This window comes from Rattus norvegicus, chromosome 5 (assembly GCF_021556685.1).
Source record: "Rattus norvegicus strain SHRSP/BbbUtx chromosome 5, alternate assembly SHRSP_T2T, whole genome shotgun sequence".
Classification (NCBI taxonomy): Eukaryota; Metazoa; Chordata; class Mammalia; order Rodentia; family Muridae; genus Rattus; species Rattus norvegicus.
Genome location: NC_141538.1, coordinates 135032287 through 135052925, shown reverse-complemented (window position 1 = coordinate 135052925; position 20639 = coordinate 135032287). Strand labels below are relative to the sequence as shown.

The 20639-nt window shown below is 44.6% G+C and overlaps 2 protein-coding genes across 12 annotated transcripts in view; one reads left to right on the top strand and one right to left on the bottom strand.

Moving 5' to 3' along the window:
* Positions 1–4572, top strand: part of Cyp4b1 (cytochrome P450, family 4, subfamily b, polypeptide 1) — a 38489-nt gene extending 33917 nt beyond the window's left edge. For 5 of the 9 annotated variants that reach the window (XM_087660329.1, XM_087660330.1, XM_087660335.1 and 2 more), the window contains exons 10-13: positions 2097–2230; positions 3392–3456; positions 3553–3635; positions 4007–4561. In XM_087660329.1, the coding sequence (XP_087516455.1) occupies positions 2097–2230; positions 3392–3456; positions 3553–3635; positions 4007–4190 (466 nt within the window). In that variant the 3' untranslated portion in view covers positions 4191–4561. Of the gene's footprint in view, positions 1–2096; positions 2231–3391; positions 3473–3552; positions 3636–4006 lie in introns of all 9 variants that reach the window. The other 4 variants (XR_015687511.1, XR_015687510.1, XR_015687509.1 and 1 more) reach the window with 2 other exon arrangements.
* A 1571-nt stretch (positions 4573–6143) lies between these two features.
* Positions 6144–20322, bottom strand: Cyp4a1 (cytochrome P450, family 4, subfamily a, polypeptide 1). Of its 3 annotated transcripts, none has more exon segments than NM_175837.1 (13): positions 6144–6658; positions 7058–7231; positions 10139–10215; positions 10363–10427; positions 12768–12901; positions 12978–13168; positions 13257–13363; positions 13778–13932; positions 14372–14496; positions 17603–17730; positions 18110–18154; positions 18779–18923; positions 20059–20286. In NM_175837.1, coding segments are annotated over 12 exon segments (1530 nt in total). In that variant the 5' UTR covers positions 20248–20286; the 3' UTR covers positions 6144–6658; positions 7058–7062.
* Between the last annotated feature and the right edge of the window lie 317 nt (positions 20323–20639).

Below are 20639 nucleotides of genomic sequence, written 5' to 3'. Positions count from 1 at the left end.
ACCTGTTACCTGCTACCTTCCACCTGCTACCTTCTACCTGCCTCCTGCCTCCTGCCCCCTGCCACCTGCTACCTTCCACCTGCTACCTTCTACCTGCCTCCTGCCTCCTGCCTTTCGATGCCAGCACATAGCTCCCAGACTCCTCATTTATCTTCATAATGAAGGAGACTAATTTCTAAATGCCAAAATTTAAAAACTTCTATGTTGTCCCCTCTCCTTGTTCCTCAGCTCGAGCCTAAAGTCCTGAATGTGATACCAGCAGAGACAACTTTCTTTCAGAGTGTCTGGGAGTCCTACCAGACTCTCTTGCTGTTTCCTCTTTGTAGGCCTTTGTAGCCCGACAATAATCTCCTCCCACTGAGTTCCTGATGTGCCTCTAGCACTGGACAGGACACATAGTAAGGATACAGAAATTGGCCTATTAACATCAGGAATTTCTGTTCTCCTAAGGAGGACTGATCTGTAATTCCAGTGTCAGAGATGTGAAGGATGGAGTCTTTATAACTAAGGCTTATTTACTGGATGTAGGAAACTCTCCAAGGGGTCCAGCCATGAGCAAAGTGCTATCTGGAACACATTGCAAGTGTGAAGAGGAGAGGAGGAGCCAGTTTGTTACTCTTGGGGAGTTTTCAGAAGCCAGACTCACATGTTCGAAATCCAGAGAAGGACAGAATAACTTCAAGTGGCCTGGAACGGGGGTGTGTGTGAAGGGGAGGGGCTTGAATTGACTTTAAGGAAGATTAAACTTCAGGTGAAGAGAGCTGTGCATTCTATGCTAGAAAATCATGTAGGTGGTCTGAGGCAAAGGATTAAATGTGTATTTTATTTTTACTTAGTTTTATCCAGAATCCAAAGCAACTTCAAGGATGCTTATTTAATAAAATAGTACAAGAAATGAAAGGTCATGATTGTGGGGAGAGTGACTGGGAGTTTGAGGCTCTCTAAGATGGTATTATAGACTTCTGATGGTTGGATCTCACATTTGGGTCTGAGACTCCAGGTAGTTAAAGGGGTATTTGTATGAGTTTATCTTTATTCACCCATGGACATTGGTTGGTTCATTCAACTAAAAATTATCAGGCTACCTTTTTCCTTTCCAAGCCCACAGGGAAGCCAAGCAGAAAGTGCAGAAATGACTGTTCCACTTCCCATACGTCCCCCGTCTCCATCTCCAGGAGGATGTCCTCACAACTCCACCCCCAACCCACCAGACTCCCCCACTCCCTGGGGCCTCAAATCTCTTGAGGGTTAGGTGCATCTTCTCGGACCAAGTCCAGGCCCAGCAGTTATCTGCTGTATATGTGTTGGGGGCCTCATATCATCTGGTGTATGCTGCCTGGTTGGTGGCTCAGTGTCAGAGATCTCGGGGACACAGGGTGGTTGACTCTGCTGGTCAACCTTCCTACAGAGTCACCTTCCAGCTTTTTCCTAATTCAACCACAGGGGTCACCAGCTTCTGTCCATTGGTTGGGTGTAAATATCTGCATCTGACACTTTTAGCTGCTTGTTGGGCCTCTCTTATAGGGCTGTCTATAAGCACACCATAGCATCAGTAATAGTGTCAGGCCTTGGGACCTCCCCTGGAGCTGGATCCTGATTTAGGCCTGTCACTGGACCTCCTTTTCCTCAGGCTCTTCTCCCTTTATGTCCCTGCAGTTCTTTCAGACAGGAGCAATTCTGGGTCAGAATTTTTGACTGTGGGATGGTAACCCTATCCCTCTACTTGGTGACTTGTCTTTCTACTAGAGGTAGACTCTACAAGTTCCCTCTTCCCACTGTAGGTTATAAAAAAGAAAGTACAGAAATATCCCTTGTGCTACTTTAGCATGGCTCTATATGACACAAAAGTGGCCTTGCCTTTGAGGGTTGGGTGCACAAATGTCTCTAGGATCCTGTGCCTTCTCCTTCTAGCTTGCTAGGTCTACACGGTATCAGTGTTACATTATGCTTAGGCACTTGGAGCCCTTGTGACTCCTTGTCGGAAGTATGATGGGGACAGGAAGTGAAAACAATATTGTGCTGAGGTTGGTGATGGGGCCTACACTCTCCTGGGACCCCACTGTTCCCAGTTCTCAAGTGTCTTGTGTTGCTGGCAGGGATGATCTGGCCAAGATGACCTACCTGACCATGTGCATGAAGGAGTGCTTCCGCCTCTACCCACCTGTACCCCAAGTATACCGCCAGCTCAACAAGCCAGTCACCTTCGTGGATGGCCGCTCTCTACCTGCAGGTAGGTGGTGGAAACAGTGAGGCTGGAGTGGAAGTCCTCTGGATGCTCTTCGGTCTTGCCTGGACCACTGGACTATCTTTATACCATGTGGAGAGAGCTCAGGCTTTCTGTGCAGAGACCTGGGCCTAAGCACCAGGCTCACAAAGAATGAGTAAAATTGCCTCTGCCCCCAAGCCCCAACTCCTTCTTCTGTACAGAGAATATAAAGTTCTTTTTTCTTCTAGGTTTCAGGGTGGTTATATGGATTCATTTTCCTGTGGATTGAAATAACAAGGAATACACACACACACACACACACACACACACACACACACACACACACACACACTCACTGTTCCTTTGAGGAATTGTGAGAGTTGGGTTTGCTTTTGGGTTTCATTGACCATTAGTGTGATAGGACCAGGCATGGCTAATCACTGGGCACACTTGCTGCACTGTTCTCTGGGGAGGAGTTCTTATAGCTTGAAAATTTTCTCTTTCTCTCTTTTTTTCTTATGCTTAAAACTATATCAAGTCGTTCTACTATGGTACTACTGTTCAACAACCAAATTGTGATGATATGCATAACATAAAAAAGCAAATGAGCATAGAGGGGGAGGAAGAAGGTATTGTCCATAACTGTTAGAATTTAAGAAGACAATGATTTTTAGGGTTTTCATGCACACTCTGCCTATTGTGCTTGGAGCCTGGACACTCCAGGGAGGTGATTCACATAGACTATGAAAAAATGCACTCACATGTTCAATTCTGTGTTGTGGCTTCATAAAGGTGTTCAGCCCCGAGCCTGACATATAGCAAGCATTGAATGAATGGTATCTCTTGTTATTACATCAACTTCCTGAGAGCTAGTGAATTGAAACCCAACAGGCTCTAAGAAGCAGCTTCTGCTTGTTCTCCATTGTGGTAGGGTAGGTTCACAGTTCTTTGTTTTAATCCCACAGACATCTGGGTTAGACACTCTGCTCAGTTCTGCGATATTGGAGCTGCAACTGCTGCTGATTATTAAAGTACTATGACTGTGATCAAGAGCTCAGTGTCGCCGGCAGTGAACCAGCAGAGGCTGGTGTCTCAGACGGGGGACATTAGGGGATTCAGGCTTAATGTGGAGGTGGCCCCGCTGCCTCATGATCCCTTGCTCTCAGGCCTCTTTTCTGCTTACAGGCAGCCTGATCTCTCTGCACATCTACGCCCTCCACAGGAACAGTACTGTGTGGCCTGATCCAGAGGTACTGCATCTTGGAGGTCAGACAGTGAGTAGGCTGTGGGGTTACCCTCTGCCAGGATTTGCTGAGTACTTAAGAAAGCCCTATCTGTCTCCTCAGGTCTTTGACCCACTGCGCTTTTCTCCTGAGAATGCTGCAGGACGGCATCCCTTTGCCTTCATGCCTTTTTCTGCAGGGCCCAGGTAGGGAGAGAGACAACCTTCCCAGGCCCTCACAGCTGGGGAGGAAAAGTGAATGCCATCTGCAGTGGGGGGCATCATTTTAGAGTGCTCTGTGACATAGGAGCCTTTTGCCACTTTTCCTGGGGAATGGGCAGGACAGATATTTTCATTCTGTGAGAGACTACCAGCCAGAACTCCCAATGTGAAGCTATCCAAAGGGGCCTTTACCATGCCCCTAAGATTTATGTTTTTTTTTAAGTCCAAGTTAACAGATCAACCATCCATTATGTGTCCAAAACTAGTGATTGGTTTTTGTGGGCCCCTAAAGAATACCAGACTCCATCAGTCTGGTTAGCCAACAGCTTGATGCTTCTTTGTGCTGTTTGCTGCAGGAATTGCATCGGGCAGCAGTTTGCCATGAACGAGATGAAGGTGGTCACAGCCCTTTGTTTACTGCGCTTTGAGTTCTCCCTGGATCCCTCAAAGATGCCCATTAAGGTCCCCCAGCTGATCTTGCGCTCCAAAAATGGTATCCACCTCTACCTGAAGCCGCTGGCTTCTAGGTCTGGAAAGTAGGTCTTCAGAGAACTAGGCCTGGGCAGCACAAGCCGTGACTCTTCCTGGGATGTTGCCCTCCTAGATAGAATGTGGAGTCATCATGGATCCCTGCCTGTGGGAGGCTTTGGAGGCAAAAGCATGGACACTGACAGTCTCCTGGAAGACATTCTCTTGTAAACATGTGTGTGGAATGATTCAACGCCCAGGCTCCAGAACTTATTTCTTCACTCCACAACATTTGCTGAACGTTTTGCTGCCTTGAGAAACTCCATTGATTTCACATAGCTACATTTATTTAACCATCTTGGTGTGTATTTGGAATACGATGGACATGAGGAAAATTGCTCAAACTAAAACTGTACAAAATAAATAATACTTTAAAAAGCAAACTCCCACCACCAAAGTTAAGGAATAGGAAAGATGTTTTTACTGGCGATTTCTTCCTGGGAATGTGTCTCTGTGGTACTTTTAGGTGTTGGTGTTTCACAGTCATGTAGTGCTCCAGACAGTCACAGTATCTCAGGGAAGGTGGTACAGTAACATTAAAGAGGGACTTCCCAGGAAAAAGGATTCTCTTTCCTATAAGGCGAGGCATGAAGATGCAAAGGGCTTTTGGGGTGAAGTTTAGGGAGGGGCCTCCATGTGATTTAGGGATCCTGTCCATCCTGGCACTCCTTGCAGCAGCTTCTTGATGGCTATGGGTACCCATATTTCTAGGAGTCAAGGTCTACGTTCACAACACCAGGAGGACCAAATCTTGGAATTAGCCCCGCATGGAAGGAAGGACATCAGACGCTAAGATCAGAGATAGGAGCCAGGAATTCTAGCCCTGGGACTAGGGCAGTGGCTTTACCTGTGGCTCATGACCCCTTTGGTAGTTGAATGACTCTTTCACAGGAGCCACCAACAATAACCAGAAAGCACAGATTTTATATTATGTTCTTTGCGAAGTTACACTTATAAAGTAGTAATGAGTTAATTTTATGGTTGGGGGTGGGGGTGGGGGAGTCACCCCAACATGAGGAACTGTATTAAAAGGTCAAAGCGTTGGGAAGGTTCAGAACCACCACTCTAGGGCATCTTGGGAAATGTGCCATATACCTTTCCTACTACCAATTCTTTTCTGCTTGGAAGAAGTCCACAGCTTGGAAGCTCTGCCCTAAGATACTTGCTAACTCCTGTAAAGCCCTCCCTGTACACTCGAAGCTGGGATGTTAAGGTCCCATTATAGTGTGCCTGTTAGCTAGAAGCCTTAATGCAACTAACTTGCCCTTTTGCCCTAGCACACAGATAAACTGTTCTCTGAACAGATGTAGCAAGATTTCAACAGTTATGACGTGGGCGCTGATTCTCCAGTCATAACCATCATGCGTCACTGGGTGGTGCCTGAGTCTAAACTGTAACATTTGTTTCTTCAGCACCTTGGCACTCGGGTAGTGTAGACTGGGTGGAGGTACCCCCTCTCTGATAGGAGGAGGCTGTGACTGAATTTAAATATTAAAGGAAGGAACCGGCGGAACACTAATCTAGAAGGAACTTGAGCTGAAGCTTCCTGACTCTGGTGTCTTCTAATCAAGACACCATTATTAATACCAGTTCTTCATGAGTATTTGAATAAATCCAAGAACTCTGATGTGTGCATGTGTGTGTGTGTGTGTGTGTATGTGTTGTGTGTGTATGTGTTGTGTGTGTACGTGTGAGTGTGTGTGAGTGTGTGTGTGTATGTGTGTGTGTGAGTGTGTGTGTATGTGTTGTGTGTGTACGTGTGAGTGTGTGTGAGTGTGTGTGTATGTGTGTGTGTGAGTGTGTGTGTATGTGTTGTGTGTGTATGTGTGAGTGTATGTGTGTGTGTGAGAAAGCAGAGCATGGCATCTCAGGGAAGGCAGAGAACTCATCATGGATCCTGATCCAGGAGCAGTTTCAAACAGAATGGGAACCTGTGTTCAGAGCCAGCATGAGAAGACAGATGCTGTGCAGGACACTGGACACTTTATTGGAGAAAGGAGGGAAGGTAAAGAAACTTGTGTGAGGAATAGTCAGGTAGAGAGACTATGCAGGGGAGATTTAGATGAACGTACCAGGTAACAGTCTTGTGAAGATGATATTAGGCTGAATAAAGGTTTCACAATAATGCTCAGGCCTTGAGTTTTGGAGCCCATGGAACAAATTGAATTATTCCTCATAATTCAAAAGGGACTTAGTAGGTTAGATGGAGTAAGGAATATTGAGATGGGAAATTATCTTGGAGTTTTTCAGTGGTCTTGATGATGTCATAAGAACATTTGTAAAAGGGAAGGCTTTTAGAAGAGGGGGTATGGGAAGGGTGCTGGCTTTAAAGCAGAGGAATATTCCAGTGCTGAGAAGGGTGATCTGTACTGAAGAGAGGAGGAGAGGACTCTCTGAAGCACTCTTCTGAAGAAGGCTAGTCACACCACCAACTCAGCTTTCTGCCAGTGAAACTCATTTCAGATTTCGGAGCTCCACAACTGTAAGATAATAACGTCCTGTTATTCCCGACCATCAAGGTTGTGACCGTTGATTATTGGTATAATGAAGAAGTCCTGTAGGGGAAAAAGATGGTAAGAAGTGAAGAGGCAAGGAGAGAAGGATGGAGGATGAAGGATGTTCAGGATCAGGTGCACAGTCAGATGTGGGTAGCAGGAGACCAAAAAACAAATGGGGAATCTAGAGGAGAGAGAGAGAGAGAGAGAGAGAGAGAGAGAGAGAGAGAGAGAGAGAGAGAGAGAGAGAGAGAGAGGAGACCAAGAGGCCAGGGAGCAAATAGGTGTGAGGATGAACAGACAGAAAGCAAGATGGTGACAGGAAGGGATGACAGGGGACAAGGTGCCAGGCCACATGTTCATAGAGTCTGTCCTTGTCCTTACCGGAATTAGTGGAGCTTCTTGAGATACAGGTAGATCCCATTTTTGGACTTCAGCACAAGTCGTGGTAAGGGGATGGGGACCTTGGTGGGATCTGGCAGTAGCTCAAAGCGGAGCAGGGTCAGGGCCACAATCACCTTCATCTCACTCATAGCAAATTGTTTCCCAATGCAGTTCCTGGGTCAGAAAGGGAAAATAAAACTCATTAGCTTCTTACCTGTTTTAAGGGCTGACCCGTGAAGGATCCCAGAACAACACTCAGGGCCTACTGTCACAGGTTCAGTTTAATGGCTGAGATGACGGGTCATGCCTACTTGGCTCTCCTGACTTTTTGACATAGCCTCAACATTTTTCAATGCCACCTTGATCCTAGTTTTTCTTGTTTTAGACGTATGAAATCTGTTAGGACAGTATTTTAAGGACTAGAAGTCAAACTTGTGAATCATTTAATAAGTTAATCGTTTACTCCATTCAGGAAGATCTAGCATATAGCTTTCACAGAGTGGAATTGGGTATCAGTAGAAGAGGACCTACAGGAAGACTGTGTTGAGGATCTTCAAGTGTCTGCCCCATCTGCCTCCTACTTAGGGTACCCCACATCCTTAATCCATCGGCCTCTATAGCTTTCCAACTCTACTTCAGAAATGTACACTATTCCTTCTTCAGTTTCCTTTCCTGGGCTTCTTTGGTCTCCCTGGCCCTCCCTCCACACTGATCCTCTATACCTCCACCAGGTAGGGCTGTGTTCAATGCCTAGTTGCCTCTTCAGGTTCCATATCTCCAGTGTAGTGAGTCACAGCTAAGGTCACCCCCATTGATTTTTGGGCTCCTCCCTTATCCCAGGTCTCTGTCTCCTCCTGGAGATGCTTCCCCCACCCCCATCAGTTGCAGATTTCCATTAATTTTCATGGCCATCCGGCCATCTCTCCTGTCCTTCCCCATACCTGATCCTAAACCCCCACCCCCTCCTCTCCTTCTCTTCCTCCCAGTTCTCTCCCTCCATCTGCCTCTTATGACTTTTATTTCCTCTTCTAAGTGAGATTTGAGCTTCCTTACTTAGGCTTTTCTTCTTGTTTAGCTTTTCTGTTGTCTGTATGTGAGATGTGTTCTTCTAACTGGGCTGCCTTGTCTGGCCTCAGTGGGAGAGGAAGTGCCGAGTCTCATAGAGACTTGAAGTACACAGGGTGGGGGGGGTTGGGGGGGTGGGGGGTGGCGGCACTCTGGAGGCCTCCATCTGCTCAGAGGAGGGGAAGAGGGGAGGGGAAAGGGGGGAGAATTGTGGGAGGGGTGACTGGAAGGAAGGCAGTAGAATGTAAAGTGAATAAATAAAAATATAAAATTAAACAAAACAAAACAACAAAGGTCTAGCTGCAGTTATACCCTCTACTGGCTGCTGCCCTCACCTCTTTCCTGCCCATCCCACTTCCTACTTAAGATCAAGCTGTTGAGGTATTTGAGGACCACCCCTTCCTTCATATCCCCTAAGCTCAGGTCAATGAGTGATTGGCTCTTATTTCTTCGATGACTGACCCTGCTCCTTCTAGGCCTCAAGGCACCATCTATACCATATTCAAGGCCATGCCACCCTCAGGGCGTGGGATGATGCCAGGAACATGGAACATTCTGCAAACTGCTGAGTGGATGAGTGAAAGAATGGGGGAAGAATATATTTTAATCACAGATATATTTGTCTTTGTGGGCCACAGTTTTGAACTCTTAGAGGCAGGAATGGGATAGTATCATTATTTCTATATTTTTATAGCATAGCACCGGACACACAGGAGTTGTTTAAAATTTATTTTGCAGTTAAAATAGTTACCTTTCCTTGGTTCTTAAAATGTAATTCATGTGGATTTAAGGGATGAAAAAAAATAGAACGAAATATAATAAAGATGAAAAAGCTTCTGACCAAAGCAAGCCATGGGGGACTGTGTCTGAATCCCAACACTTGGGAGGCAGAGGTAGAGGGACCATGAGCTCCAGACAAGCCTGAGACTCTGTCTTAGCAAACACCACCAGCAGCATGGCTCGGTGAGTTAAGCTGAGTTACTACTGAGTTAAGACAATACTCTCCTGTCTTCTAGTGGCAGTGGCATGATTTGCGGTGAGTGCATTCAATCCTGAAGTTTGCCAAGTGTGTGGACATAGCCTGTGTCTGGAAGAACAACTTACTTCTAGCCTGTTCTGTGAAAACTGATTTGCCACTTCATGAATTCATGAAAAATAGGCTCAGAAAATCCTTCTTCTGCACCACCTTTTAAAGTTTGCAGTGAGTTAGGTCCCGTGGAAGGATTTCCCTAGAAGCCATGGGAAAGTCTTTGTCCAGTTCAGTAGCTATTTCAAGAGTGTCTTCTATTTCACTCCCAGAAACCTTAAAAATGCTGTTATATGTAAAATAGAGGTTTACTTCAGAGCAGATTACTCTCCTTCTTTTTAATGCCTTTTGTCTGAAGTTAGACTACATAGCCTCACTTGAGGAATATACATTATCTGTCAAGCTTTGGCCATTGGGCAATTGCAAGAGAGATGTGAGCATCAACACGGATTGAAAATTGTGTTGGGAGAGAGAGAGCAAAGGTGGAATTAGCATACCCTGGTGTGAACCTTGCCTCAAATGATGTAATACTTCACTGGACAGTTGAATGTGGCAGACATGCAAGCAAATTAATTCCTTGCACAGTGATTCTAGAATAGAGAACTACGCAGGAATAGTGATGGGTCAGATAGAGGTGTGGAAAAGACATGCCCTTTAAGAGCCCCCAAATTGGACAAGCTGGACACCTGAAGTTAAAGTCATGTGAAAAAAATCAATGTAAAGTCCTGCCCTTAAAGTGAGGGAAACATCAGAACACAAGCAAGTGCATGCACTGCATAGAAATTTGTTTGGCCAATGGGTTAATGTCTTCACAGTGTGTCATGAAATGCCACCCTCCTTTGGTGCACAGACACATCCTCAAGAAGCTTCTCCCCCCCACCCCCAATCAGGATATACCCGAAGATGCCATATATGCATGAGATAAAAACCAAGGAATGCTGCAAAGATTCTTTACAGTATATTCAATCATCATACACAGGCTATCTCACCTCGCTCCTCCTGAGAAGGGCAGGAATGAGTGGCTGTGTCGGGGAGAGTCTGGTGCAAACCTGGAAGGGTCAAACACCTGCAGGGAGACAGCACTTCAGTCAGGATAGATAGAGGTCAAACCCTTGCTTGCAACTCACAATGGACAATGTGCCTAGAGGTGGGGACAATAGGTGGTATTGATCTTGAGACCAACTCCTCTGCCCTCCTTGGGGGAACCTCCTACCTCTGGGTTTGGCCACACCTTCGGGTTGTGGTGGAGACCATAAATGGAGAGTGTGACTTGGATACCTGTGGGGCAGATAGAAATGTGAGAGAAGATGGGTTACACCCAGGGGTGACTCCTTGGTTCCTGAGACAGCAGGGAATGATACGTTTGCACAAGAGGTTAGGGTGCTATAGACCATCACTTTCAGCACATGTGCATGAGTTGGAAACAAACCTGAGGCACAAGTGAGAAGTATAAAAAAATGGAATTAGAGAGAGAGAAGCAAAAAAGATGAACCGGTTTTGGGAATAAATAAAGTTAGAACTTAAATTTGATGAAGGATTTCCACTAAAGATGTTAAGATATTAAGATATTAAGTCCCCAGAGTGAGTTGATTTATTCTGTTTTTTTTTCAGGTGAGTTACTAAAATTTCAGAGAGGGGTTACATATCACCAAAGCAGGATGTGGCAATACTAGAGTTTTGCCATAATGAGCTGTGAGACAAAGGGTGCTTTCCTGACATTGCAGGGGTCTTGTATTTGGTGATCAGTTCATCTCTGTCACTAACCCAAGTGCTTCTCAGAGACTGGACCACATATGACTCACGGCATGGAATTCATTGCTCTTTTTTACTTGCTTTGTCTCATAAAAGAAACACATTCCTCTAGCCCCTGTCTGATTCTCTATCTACCCTGTACATCCCAGTGTATGTATGTATGTATGTATGTATGTATGTCTGTATATATGTATGTATGTATATATATGTATATATGAAGCTTATTTAGCTCAGATTTGGAGCTGAAAGTTCAAACAGCTCTCTCCCTTGGTTGCATCCTATCATGGTGAGGACAGGTGTATATCTTAGCAGTCTCCCTCCTTCTCTTTCTAAAGCCACTATATAGAATAATGTGAGACCAACCCTAATGTAATCTATCCACTCCCAGGTGCTCTAAAGCACGTAGTCAAGCCAAGTTTATCCATCTCATCTTGGGGATGGTAAGTGGCTCAGTCCTAGAGCACATGCTTAGCAAACAGGAGGCCTTCAGTACAATTTAGAGCACCACCATGATTAACATAAATTCACAAAAGCTTTCACCCTCCCAACCCCATTAACGTGTGACTCTGGGTATTACATAGCTGTATGAGTTTGGCAGGAAACAAATACCAAGCCACAGCAAAAGGTCAGCAGAAAAGAACTGTGGGGCTCCACTTCCAATGTACGCTAGAGACAAGATGTCAATCATCAGGGCGTGAGGAAACTCTGTTCCTTATTTCCTTCACAGACATCTAGATAGACACATCGAAGATTCCAAGGAGCTCTGCAAGAAAAAACTCTTCCTCTTCTGTTTAAATTTGCCTGATTTGCTCTTTTTATTTTTGAAAACTCTGTCTCTCTCTCTCTGTCTTTGTCACTGTCTCTCTGTCTCTGCCTCTGTCTCTGTCTCTCTCTCTCTCCCCACCCTTGTGTGTGTGTTCTGTGCCTGTATAATATAAATATATGTATAAATGTATAATGTAAAACTATTAGTGAAATAAGCTTGAAAAAGAGACCCTATTCACTATTTGGGTTAATAATTAGGTCTAAATCTAGTTGGGCACCAGATCATTTTCTCTGTGTTTGATGACATAAGTTGTGTCTTCAGCAATAGGGTCTGACTATCAGGTTATGGAGAGTAACCGGTTACTTGCCTTGGCAAGAATCTGAGGTCACATTTTATTTACTGATCTATATATAAATAGTAGTTTTTTATAAAAATGTCTACACATTATATCAAATGTAGAACATGATAAAAGATTGGGGATTGAGAGAAAGACCTCAATCCATATAAAAAAGACTGTGTGTGGTGGCACATGCTTGTTATCCCACTGCTGGTGAGGTGGGGACAGGCAGGTTCCTAGCTCAGTGGCCAGCCTAGCCTAAGAGATGAGCTACAGTCCAGTACAAGACCTCCTGAACTGAAAAATCATGGTGGACAGTGCCTGTGGAATGACAACTAATGCTGACCTCTGCCTCCCACTTCTATGTACAAACATATGCCTGTGTTTCCAGCCCCAACATGAAAACATATGTGACAGTGAGGACATCTGAAGAATAAGTGTGGCTATGAGTTATATGGTGCTGGCATCTGGAATTGAGTCTGGAAAACATCATTGTTCCCAAATTAGAATGGATGCTTCATGATGAGATCATAGATTCAAAAGAAGAAGGAATGTTAGCTGATGAAGAATGCTTTCAATGTCATTCATGCAAAGTAGCATTTAACTTTATAGGAGGTCATTTAAGCTTATTACTGTACTTTATGAGTAAGAAGCATTTATTTACTGAAAAGGAAACGGCACTCAGAGGGATTCAGAACTGTTGAAGGACACAGACTACTGAGCATCCATTCTCTCTAGGATGAAAGGCCTGGGAAATTCATACCCTTGGGTAAAGAGCGCCCATCAGGGAAGGTGACAGATGTGCTGAGTTCTCTGACAATGCCTGGAACAGGTGGGTAAAGCCTCAGGGCCTCCTTGATACACATGGTGGTGTAGGGAATCTGGTCCAGGTGATCCCTGAAATAAAGTCCAATGTGGAGGTCAGGTAGACTGGAGACCCAAAGAATAAGGGCACTTCTACTTGAACTCTTACCAGGTAATGGAGGACCCATCCCCCAGGACACTCTGAACTTCCTCTCTGCATCTTTGTTGGTGCTTAGGGTGTGTGGCCAGAGCATAGAAGATCCAGGAGACTCCACTGGCTGTGGTGTCATGACCCTCGAACATAAATGTGTCCACCTCAGCACGTAGGTCCTTGTCAGACAAGCTGTCCCCATTCTCCATCTGAGGGAAACAACAGGCATCATCAGAACTATACTTGTTCCTTGTGTGTTCCCAGGCAGACTCTCAGGCCTCTGCTGCACATACTCACTCTGGCAAGTAAGAGGATGTCCAGAAAATCCAAACGTCTTTTCTTCTTGACCTTTTCCAGCTCTCCCGCATTCTGCAGCTGATCCTTCCTTAGCTTGATCACACCATCTATTCCAGAACATCAATTATTCCAAAGACCTGAGAGCTACAGTAACCCCATGTAGCTCCATGTGTCTCCTTGCCTGAAGCTATGTGCGGGTGCGCTATATAGGATTGGGTAGGGTTAGAGGACCAGTGTGATCTGACACAGGTCAGAACTCTCTTAGCACCATGGGCAATAGAAGCTCTGCTTGAGTTGCTGGGTCAGGTCTCACTACACATTACCAATATGATGACATACATTCAACACCTGGCATTCTGACATTCCAACTGCTAACATTGTCAGTGTAAAAGTAACTAGCATGGATGTGACCCAGGTCCTATAGGGGGATGCACTGAAGGTCTGGATCTGCCTCAGAAGTCATCAATAGCCCCCTTGAGCTGATCTTAGGAAATGAGGGAGACAGAAGGCACAAACAGAACCTGTGTGATCATGGGCAAGTTGACAAGCACGGTTGAACAAGTGGCCATTGGAAGAAAAATTATAGATGGTATCATTCTGATGAAAGATGTTCCTCACACGGGAGTGAAAGAGGTCATTCAAGTTCCCAATGGCCTGGATATAGCTCTTGTAATTTCTGAAGAAGAAGAAGAAGAAGAAGAAGAAGAAGAAGAAGAAGAAGAAGAAGAAGAAGAAGAAGAAGAAGAAGAAGAAGAAGAAGAAGAAGAAGAGATAGAACAGATTAGACTGTAGAGCTCTCCAACCCACAGATAGTACGGACTCTGGGGAGATTTCTATATGATAAGAAGAGACAACACTGAGGCACATAACTCTGTCTCATAACCCTTGTAATTTTCAAGGTAGAAGGTGGTAGAAGGTGGCATGAGTGTCTAGGATTCCACCTCAGCTAGGGATCAGTGGTCTGTGGTTGGGATAGGATTCAATTGGGTCAGGGATTGACTTGGGGCTGGGATAAGACTCTTTATTGAGTATCCAAAATGTCCCACATGCATCACAGATAAATCCATATTAGTTGGTAAGATCAAAGGCCCTGAAGATCAAGGGTTGTCACTCACCCATCCACCTGAACACTGCCATTGTGGCTGAAGGCACACTTCATGACAGTGTCTAGGGTCATTAAGGAGATATGTTGAAAGATTTCTATAGAGGAGTCTTGACCTGCCAGCTGTTCCCATTTGTCCTGTAGTGGGAGGGGAACATTGACTTAATTTCCCTAGAAAATATGTGCTCAATAGACTGAATTGTTTCCCTATATTGTAAGATACTATGTTCTAAGTTACTCAATTTTGATAACAGATGTTTTACAGACTGCAAAACAAATCTTTGTGAAAGGACACCTATATTCTTGTAAATTACTTCAAAATTAAATATAGAAACTCATAAGAAAGGAAACAAGTTTCACATGTTTGCAGTTAGTTAACATGTTTTACCTGATAAGCAATTCTGTTTTTAGGAGATTAAAAAGATGATACATCAGTGATTGGAGAGCTCAGCTCAACCTGAGATAATGGTAGGACTTCTACATATAGAGTATAAAAACACCCAAGTAGCCACGAAGGCATTTCTAATGGGGGTCCCCAGTGTATTCATCAAAAGCTTGCTGAGAACAATTGACTCATTATTGTGGATGAATGAAAATAGCCCCTATAGGCCTCTAGGAAGCAGCACTATTAGGAGGTGTGGACTTGTTGGATTAGGTGTGACCTTGTTGGAGAAAGTCATTACTGCGGGGCAGGCTTTGAGGTCTCAGATGCTCAAGCTTGACCCAGTGTTTCACTCTCTTCCTGCTGCCTTTGGATATGACGTAGAACTCGCAGCTACCTCTCTAGCATCATGTATGCCTTTGTGCTACCATGCTTCCCATCATGATAATGGACTAAACCTTTAAACTGTAAGCTGGCTTCCATGAAATGTTGTCCTTTATAATTGGTTGTGTGGTTATAGTGTCTCTTCACAGCAATGAGACCCTAATTAAGACAGAAGTTGGTACCAGCAATGGGGTATTGCTGCGATAGACCTAGCCATGCTTTGTTTGGAGTAATGTGGACTTTGGAACTTTGGATTATAAAAGCATTTGAATGATTTAAGTGGGGCTTAATGGGCTGTAGTAGTTGAAGGACGGTGGGGCTGAGGGTAATTTGAATTGTGGGGTCCTGGCTCAAGAGGTTACAGAGGAGAAAAATTTTAGTATGTGGCGTAGATATCTTATGATATTTTGGCAAAGAATGTGGCTGCTTTTGCCCTTGTTCAAAAGGTTTGCCTAAGGCTAAGGTGAAGAGTTGGATTAGCTGCATTGGCAGAGGATATCTTACAATTGCCTAGTATGGATTTTGTTGTATGGTTATTAGTATTCGCTCATGCAAATCTACAGTGAAAAGGAGCAAACTGAGAAAGAGAAAAAATACAAAAATGCATACTTTGAGGAGAAAGGAGGCACCAGGAAGTAGACTGTAGCTAAGGCCTGTGTTGAAGGAGATAAACAGATTAGAGAAAAGCTTGATGCTAAGTGGAATAAAGGGAGCGGTGACCTCAGACCAAGATCCCACCCAGATAAACTTCCAATTTTGGAAAAGAAATTAAAGAAAAGTGAAAAGGAATTAAAGAAAAGCCCAGGGCCAGGCCTGGTGGTGCACACCTTTGATCCAAGTGCTCAGGAGGCAGAGGTTTGTGGATCTTAAAGTTTAAGGCTGGCCTGTTACACAGATTGAGTTTTAGGACAGCCAAGCTTAGGCAGTAAAGGAAACCATCAAAACCAGCTGGTGAAGATGTAATTGAATGAGTATGAGAACTTGGCAGCTTTGGCCACATGGTTCTGGTTTAGAGTCAAGGAAAGAAGGAATGGATTATGGGATTGCCCTCCTTGTCTAAGGAAAACTGCTGAAGCCAGGCACGTGTGATGGGTGTTCTTGCATAGAGGCTTAAAGAGGTTACTGTGTGAAGCTTGAAGATGAAGCCACAATTGCCTTGGAAGCCTACAGTGTTGGAGATGCCGTGGGTTGTTTGCTGAGCAAAGCTGCTAACAGGGAGTGGAACCAGCCAACAAAGCTGAAAGGAGTTGGAAATCAGAAGAGCACTTTGACATAAGACATTGAGATGCAGAGTTTGGAGTTTGCCAACGTTTTTCCAGTCTTGCTTTGGTTCAGTATTTCTTCACCATGCTGCCTTTTCTCCATTTTGGGATTGTAAGGTATATCCCGTACATGTCAGGAGTATGTAATCTGTTTTTTTTATTTTGATTTTATAGAGGATTAAAGTTAAGAGATTGCATGAGTCTCTTAGACTTTGAACTTTGAACTTTTGAACAGTGCTGTGGTAGACTATGAGGACTTTTGAAGTTGAACTGATTGTATTTCTGCATTAAGATATGGCTACAAGCTTATGGGGGTCAGGGAGAGGAATGTGGTTGGTGGTTTGAATGAAAACGGCCCTCATAGGTCCATTAGGAGGTGTGGCCTTGTTAGAGTAGGGGTAGTCTTGTTGGAGGAAGTGGTCATTGGGGTAGGGCTTTGAGAACTCAGATGCTCAAGGCACACTAGTGTCTCACTCTCTTCCTGCTGCCTTTGCATCAGGATATAGAATTCTTAGCTACCTCCCTAGCACACCATATATGTCTGTGTTCTACCATAATTTCCACTATGATGGCAATGGACCAACCTCTGAACTATAAGCTAGCTCCAATGAACTAAAACAGTCATAACCCAGAGGCCTGTTGAAAGGTGGTAGTATGGAAGGTTTGGCTCTGACAATGTGGATCTGGAGTCCATCTCTCTGACTCAAGTCCATGCAGAAGCACTAAGACCCAAGGGAAACCCCAACTAAGTGTCATCCTGGGAAGTCTCTCTAAAGTTGAAGATTTGAAGAAGGAGAAGATGCTCTGATGCTCTTTGCCTTGGGTAATAAGCAAGTATGGCCATATCCTAGTACCTGGAATATTTCTATTTTAACTATATGTGAAGAACCTGTATTCAAAGTAGAATACATATGTAAAGCTTGTTGATGCATACACTGAGTAGGTGAAGAGAGAGATTGAGGAGAGAGGAGACTATAAGCAGAGAAGGAAGAAGAAAAAAGGAGATGAAGACGATGAAGAAGAAGAAGAAGAAGAAGAAGAAGAAGAAGAAGAAGAAGAAGAAGAAGAAGAAGAAGAAGAAGAAGAAGAAGAAGAAGCAGCCGCAGCCACAGCAGCTATGGTATCTGTGGCAGTAGTAGTAGCCAAAGCTGCAGCTGATGTAGAAAGAACAGCACAGCTGAGGGGAATAGAGGAGAATAAAGTTAAATGAACTCACTAGCATCAGTCGAATGGAGTCAGCCATGTTTTTTACATAGGGTTTCAGAATGTCATAGTGGAAGGCTGGGGTTAGCATTCGCCGGTGCTGGAACCACGGTTGTCCATTCAGCAAGAGCAAACCATATCCTGGGCAGGAGAGAGGTGTGTGTATATGTGTGATCAAATCAGAGAGACCACTAAATAAATTGGGGACAGGGAACTATGAAGTGTTAGAGATAATTCTGAAGAATGCTACAGTCCAGAACGTGAATTTCCCAGCTAGCGGCACTGGCATACATGCTGTGATTATGAGAGCTGTGAGATAAAACTCGGAAAGAGTTAGAAGGAGGCAGATCACACTGATGTTCAGATAGGACTGTTTGGAGAAGTGAAGGGTCAGAAGTAGAGATTTGGGGGTAGACCATGATAGTGGCAGTCTGTCACATTTATTCTCTGTGAACCAGAGGCACAGCACTCGGAAAATCCAATTAGAAGTAGACCACATTCCCAACTTAGACATACATACCGATCCAAGGAGCTAGCAATCTGTAGACGCCATTGGCCTTTGGATCTGAAAGGGAAACAATGACTTAACAAGAAAAGGGATTAAAAGGCAGCCCCAAGGCAACTGTGGTTAAAGGCACGAGTTTCTATGATGTTTTAAGTGCTGTCTGTTGGCAAACTGTCTGAACTCACTGCCCAATTTCTCATATTCCCTTCAAACTCTGTCCTAACATTCAGGCTTAGGAAGGTTAGGATTCGTGTTCTAGTAGCTGGACTCCTCCATGGCTGAGATGCTGAGCTGGTGAGAAACAGTCCATGAGATCAAAGTCAAAGAATGGAACAAGTGGTGTGTGTGTGTGTGTGTGTGTGTGTGTGTGTGTGTGTGTGTGTGTGTTGGTGTGTTTGTGGTGGCTTCGTTATTCTATGAGTCAGGCAGGTAACAATTAGAGATTTCAAACCTGAAACAATTAACTAGACTTACCATCTTAATTTGAATAAATAATAAAGAAAGACAAAGACATTAGGCTAAGAGATTTGACTTTTCAGTTCTGAGTATTGTTGGCCCTGTGCTGGGTTGTAGTCTGGAAGAATGGTAGAGTGTGGAGGGTCACGCTCTTCTGGAATTTGACAGCCTAGGGCAAGTACCAAGGAGGAATGTGCTTATGTCTTCACAACAGCGTGTCACGCTCACCTGATCGCCCGAGAATCACCTTCATGTAGTCAGGGTCATAGACAATTAAGTAGGCTTTGCTTCCCCAGAACCATCGAGGAAAGGCACTTGGGAAATTCTCCACACATGTCATAATTTGCTGTAGTTCTTTGTCACCTTGAAACTGCTGTTGAGGGAAAAAGAAGGTAGTGGGACTCTTGATTATTTTTTGGACTGGAGACAAGAGGAGACCAAACACAGGAACATAGTTTTGGATTTTTCCGAAGCTGTCAGGAGGGTGAGGCAGTTCGATGAATTATCTGTGCTATTACTCATAGCTTTGCTGTACGAGGGCTGATCCTGAGGGAGATTCGAGAGTCCTGGTGGTTGGAGCTGTGTTCCTCAGAGGAGCCACAGGGTCAGATTCTCAGATCTGCACACAAAACACTGCATACCCAGGTCTTTCTAAGAGCATCTATTGCACAATCCTTTGTTGAACGCCTTTCTATGTAGCCTCATTGGCTCTGTACATTATTCCCTGGGGTGACAGTGCAATGGGTCAGTGGCCTACAGCCTTCCTAGCCTACAGGCTGCTATCCCTTTCTAGGGAATTTTATAATCTGTTCCTGGCTCTTGAGCTGAACTCTGTGGTACAAGGAAATAAATTCAATCTAAGTAGCTTACAGTGCAGGGTGTGTGGGAAGGAGAAGGGAGAGCTAAATGACCCTGTGGGAATTCTAACATTAGTGCTGTCATCTGAGGACCCTCCCCAGCCTTTTCCTTTAATGTGCCATGACTTTGGGATTTCAATTTGGACTTCACCAATCCTGAAAATACTCCTAGTCTGGGGCAGCCACCCACTGATCCCAGCAATGTGAACCCTTCCTGTGCCTGGTATCTTCTAAGATGTGCACTACTGCTCTACCAAGAACCCACAGGGGCAAGATTTTCAACTCACTGATTCATTCCCTGGCAAGCCCTGAGCTTGGGAGAGAATAGCGGTAGGTAACTCACTAGGTAAGGAACTACTTAAAAGTTGTTTGAGAACAGCAGAGATATTAAAGGTACTCAGCCAGAAGAGGAGGAGACTAGGTAAGACCAACTAAAGCTTTCAAAGTGTGGGGCTATCAGTACAGAGTTGAGCAACAGCCAGACAGGTTGAATAACCCTATCGTTAGGATGGTGTGCCTCAGCCTGAGCTGGGTATCTCATGAGGTACTTGGAATTTTTATACATCAGGCTTTGTCCTGTGATTTCGATGACCAGTCTCTGAGACACCCATCTTCCCTGCTTTCCCACCCATCCTTCCCTTTCCTTCATACCTTGTGCCCAAAGAACCAGTGGAAGGGAGGTGATGGGAACTGCTGGAAAGCCTTGAGTAGCCATTGCCTTTGCAGGTAGAACTGGACTGCTTTGACCAGCAGCAGAAGCAGACCAAGCACGGAGGCCACTTGGAGGAAGCCAGAGATGCTGCCCGTGAAGCGGGTGGAGCTCAGTGCAGAGACGCTCATGGTGCAGCCACTCCTCAGTAGCTGCCCTCACTCTCACAGATCCTTTCTGCCTCTTGCCTAAATCCTGTAAGGATTGCCCGCCTACCTGTGGGAGGGAGAAAGGTGAGGCAGACCAATCTTGATCTCAAAGTTCAGTTGGCAGGAATGATTTACCTTGGGAATCAGAGACATGATTTTTTTTTTTTCCAGCCGACAGTGGCTAATAGCCAGACCTGCACCCATTTTCCTCTCTTTGTGCTAGTCAAGAACATTGACTTGTTTGACTTTTATTTCCCTTTTTCATTGTATTTGGCGTATACACTTATAGGATACAGTGTGATATTTCAACACCTGGGTACTGCACATATAAGTTAAGCAGAATAATCATAATTTCCTTAAATATTCATCCATTA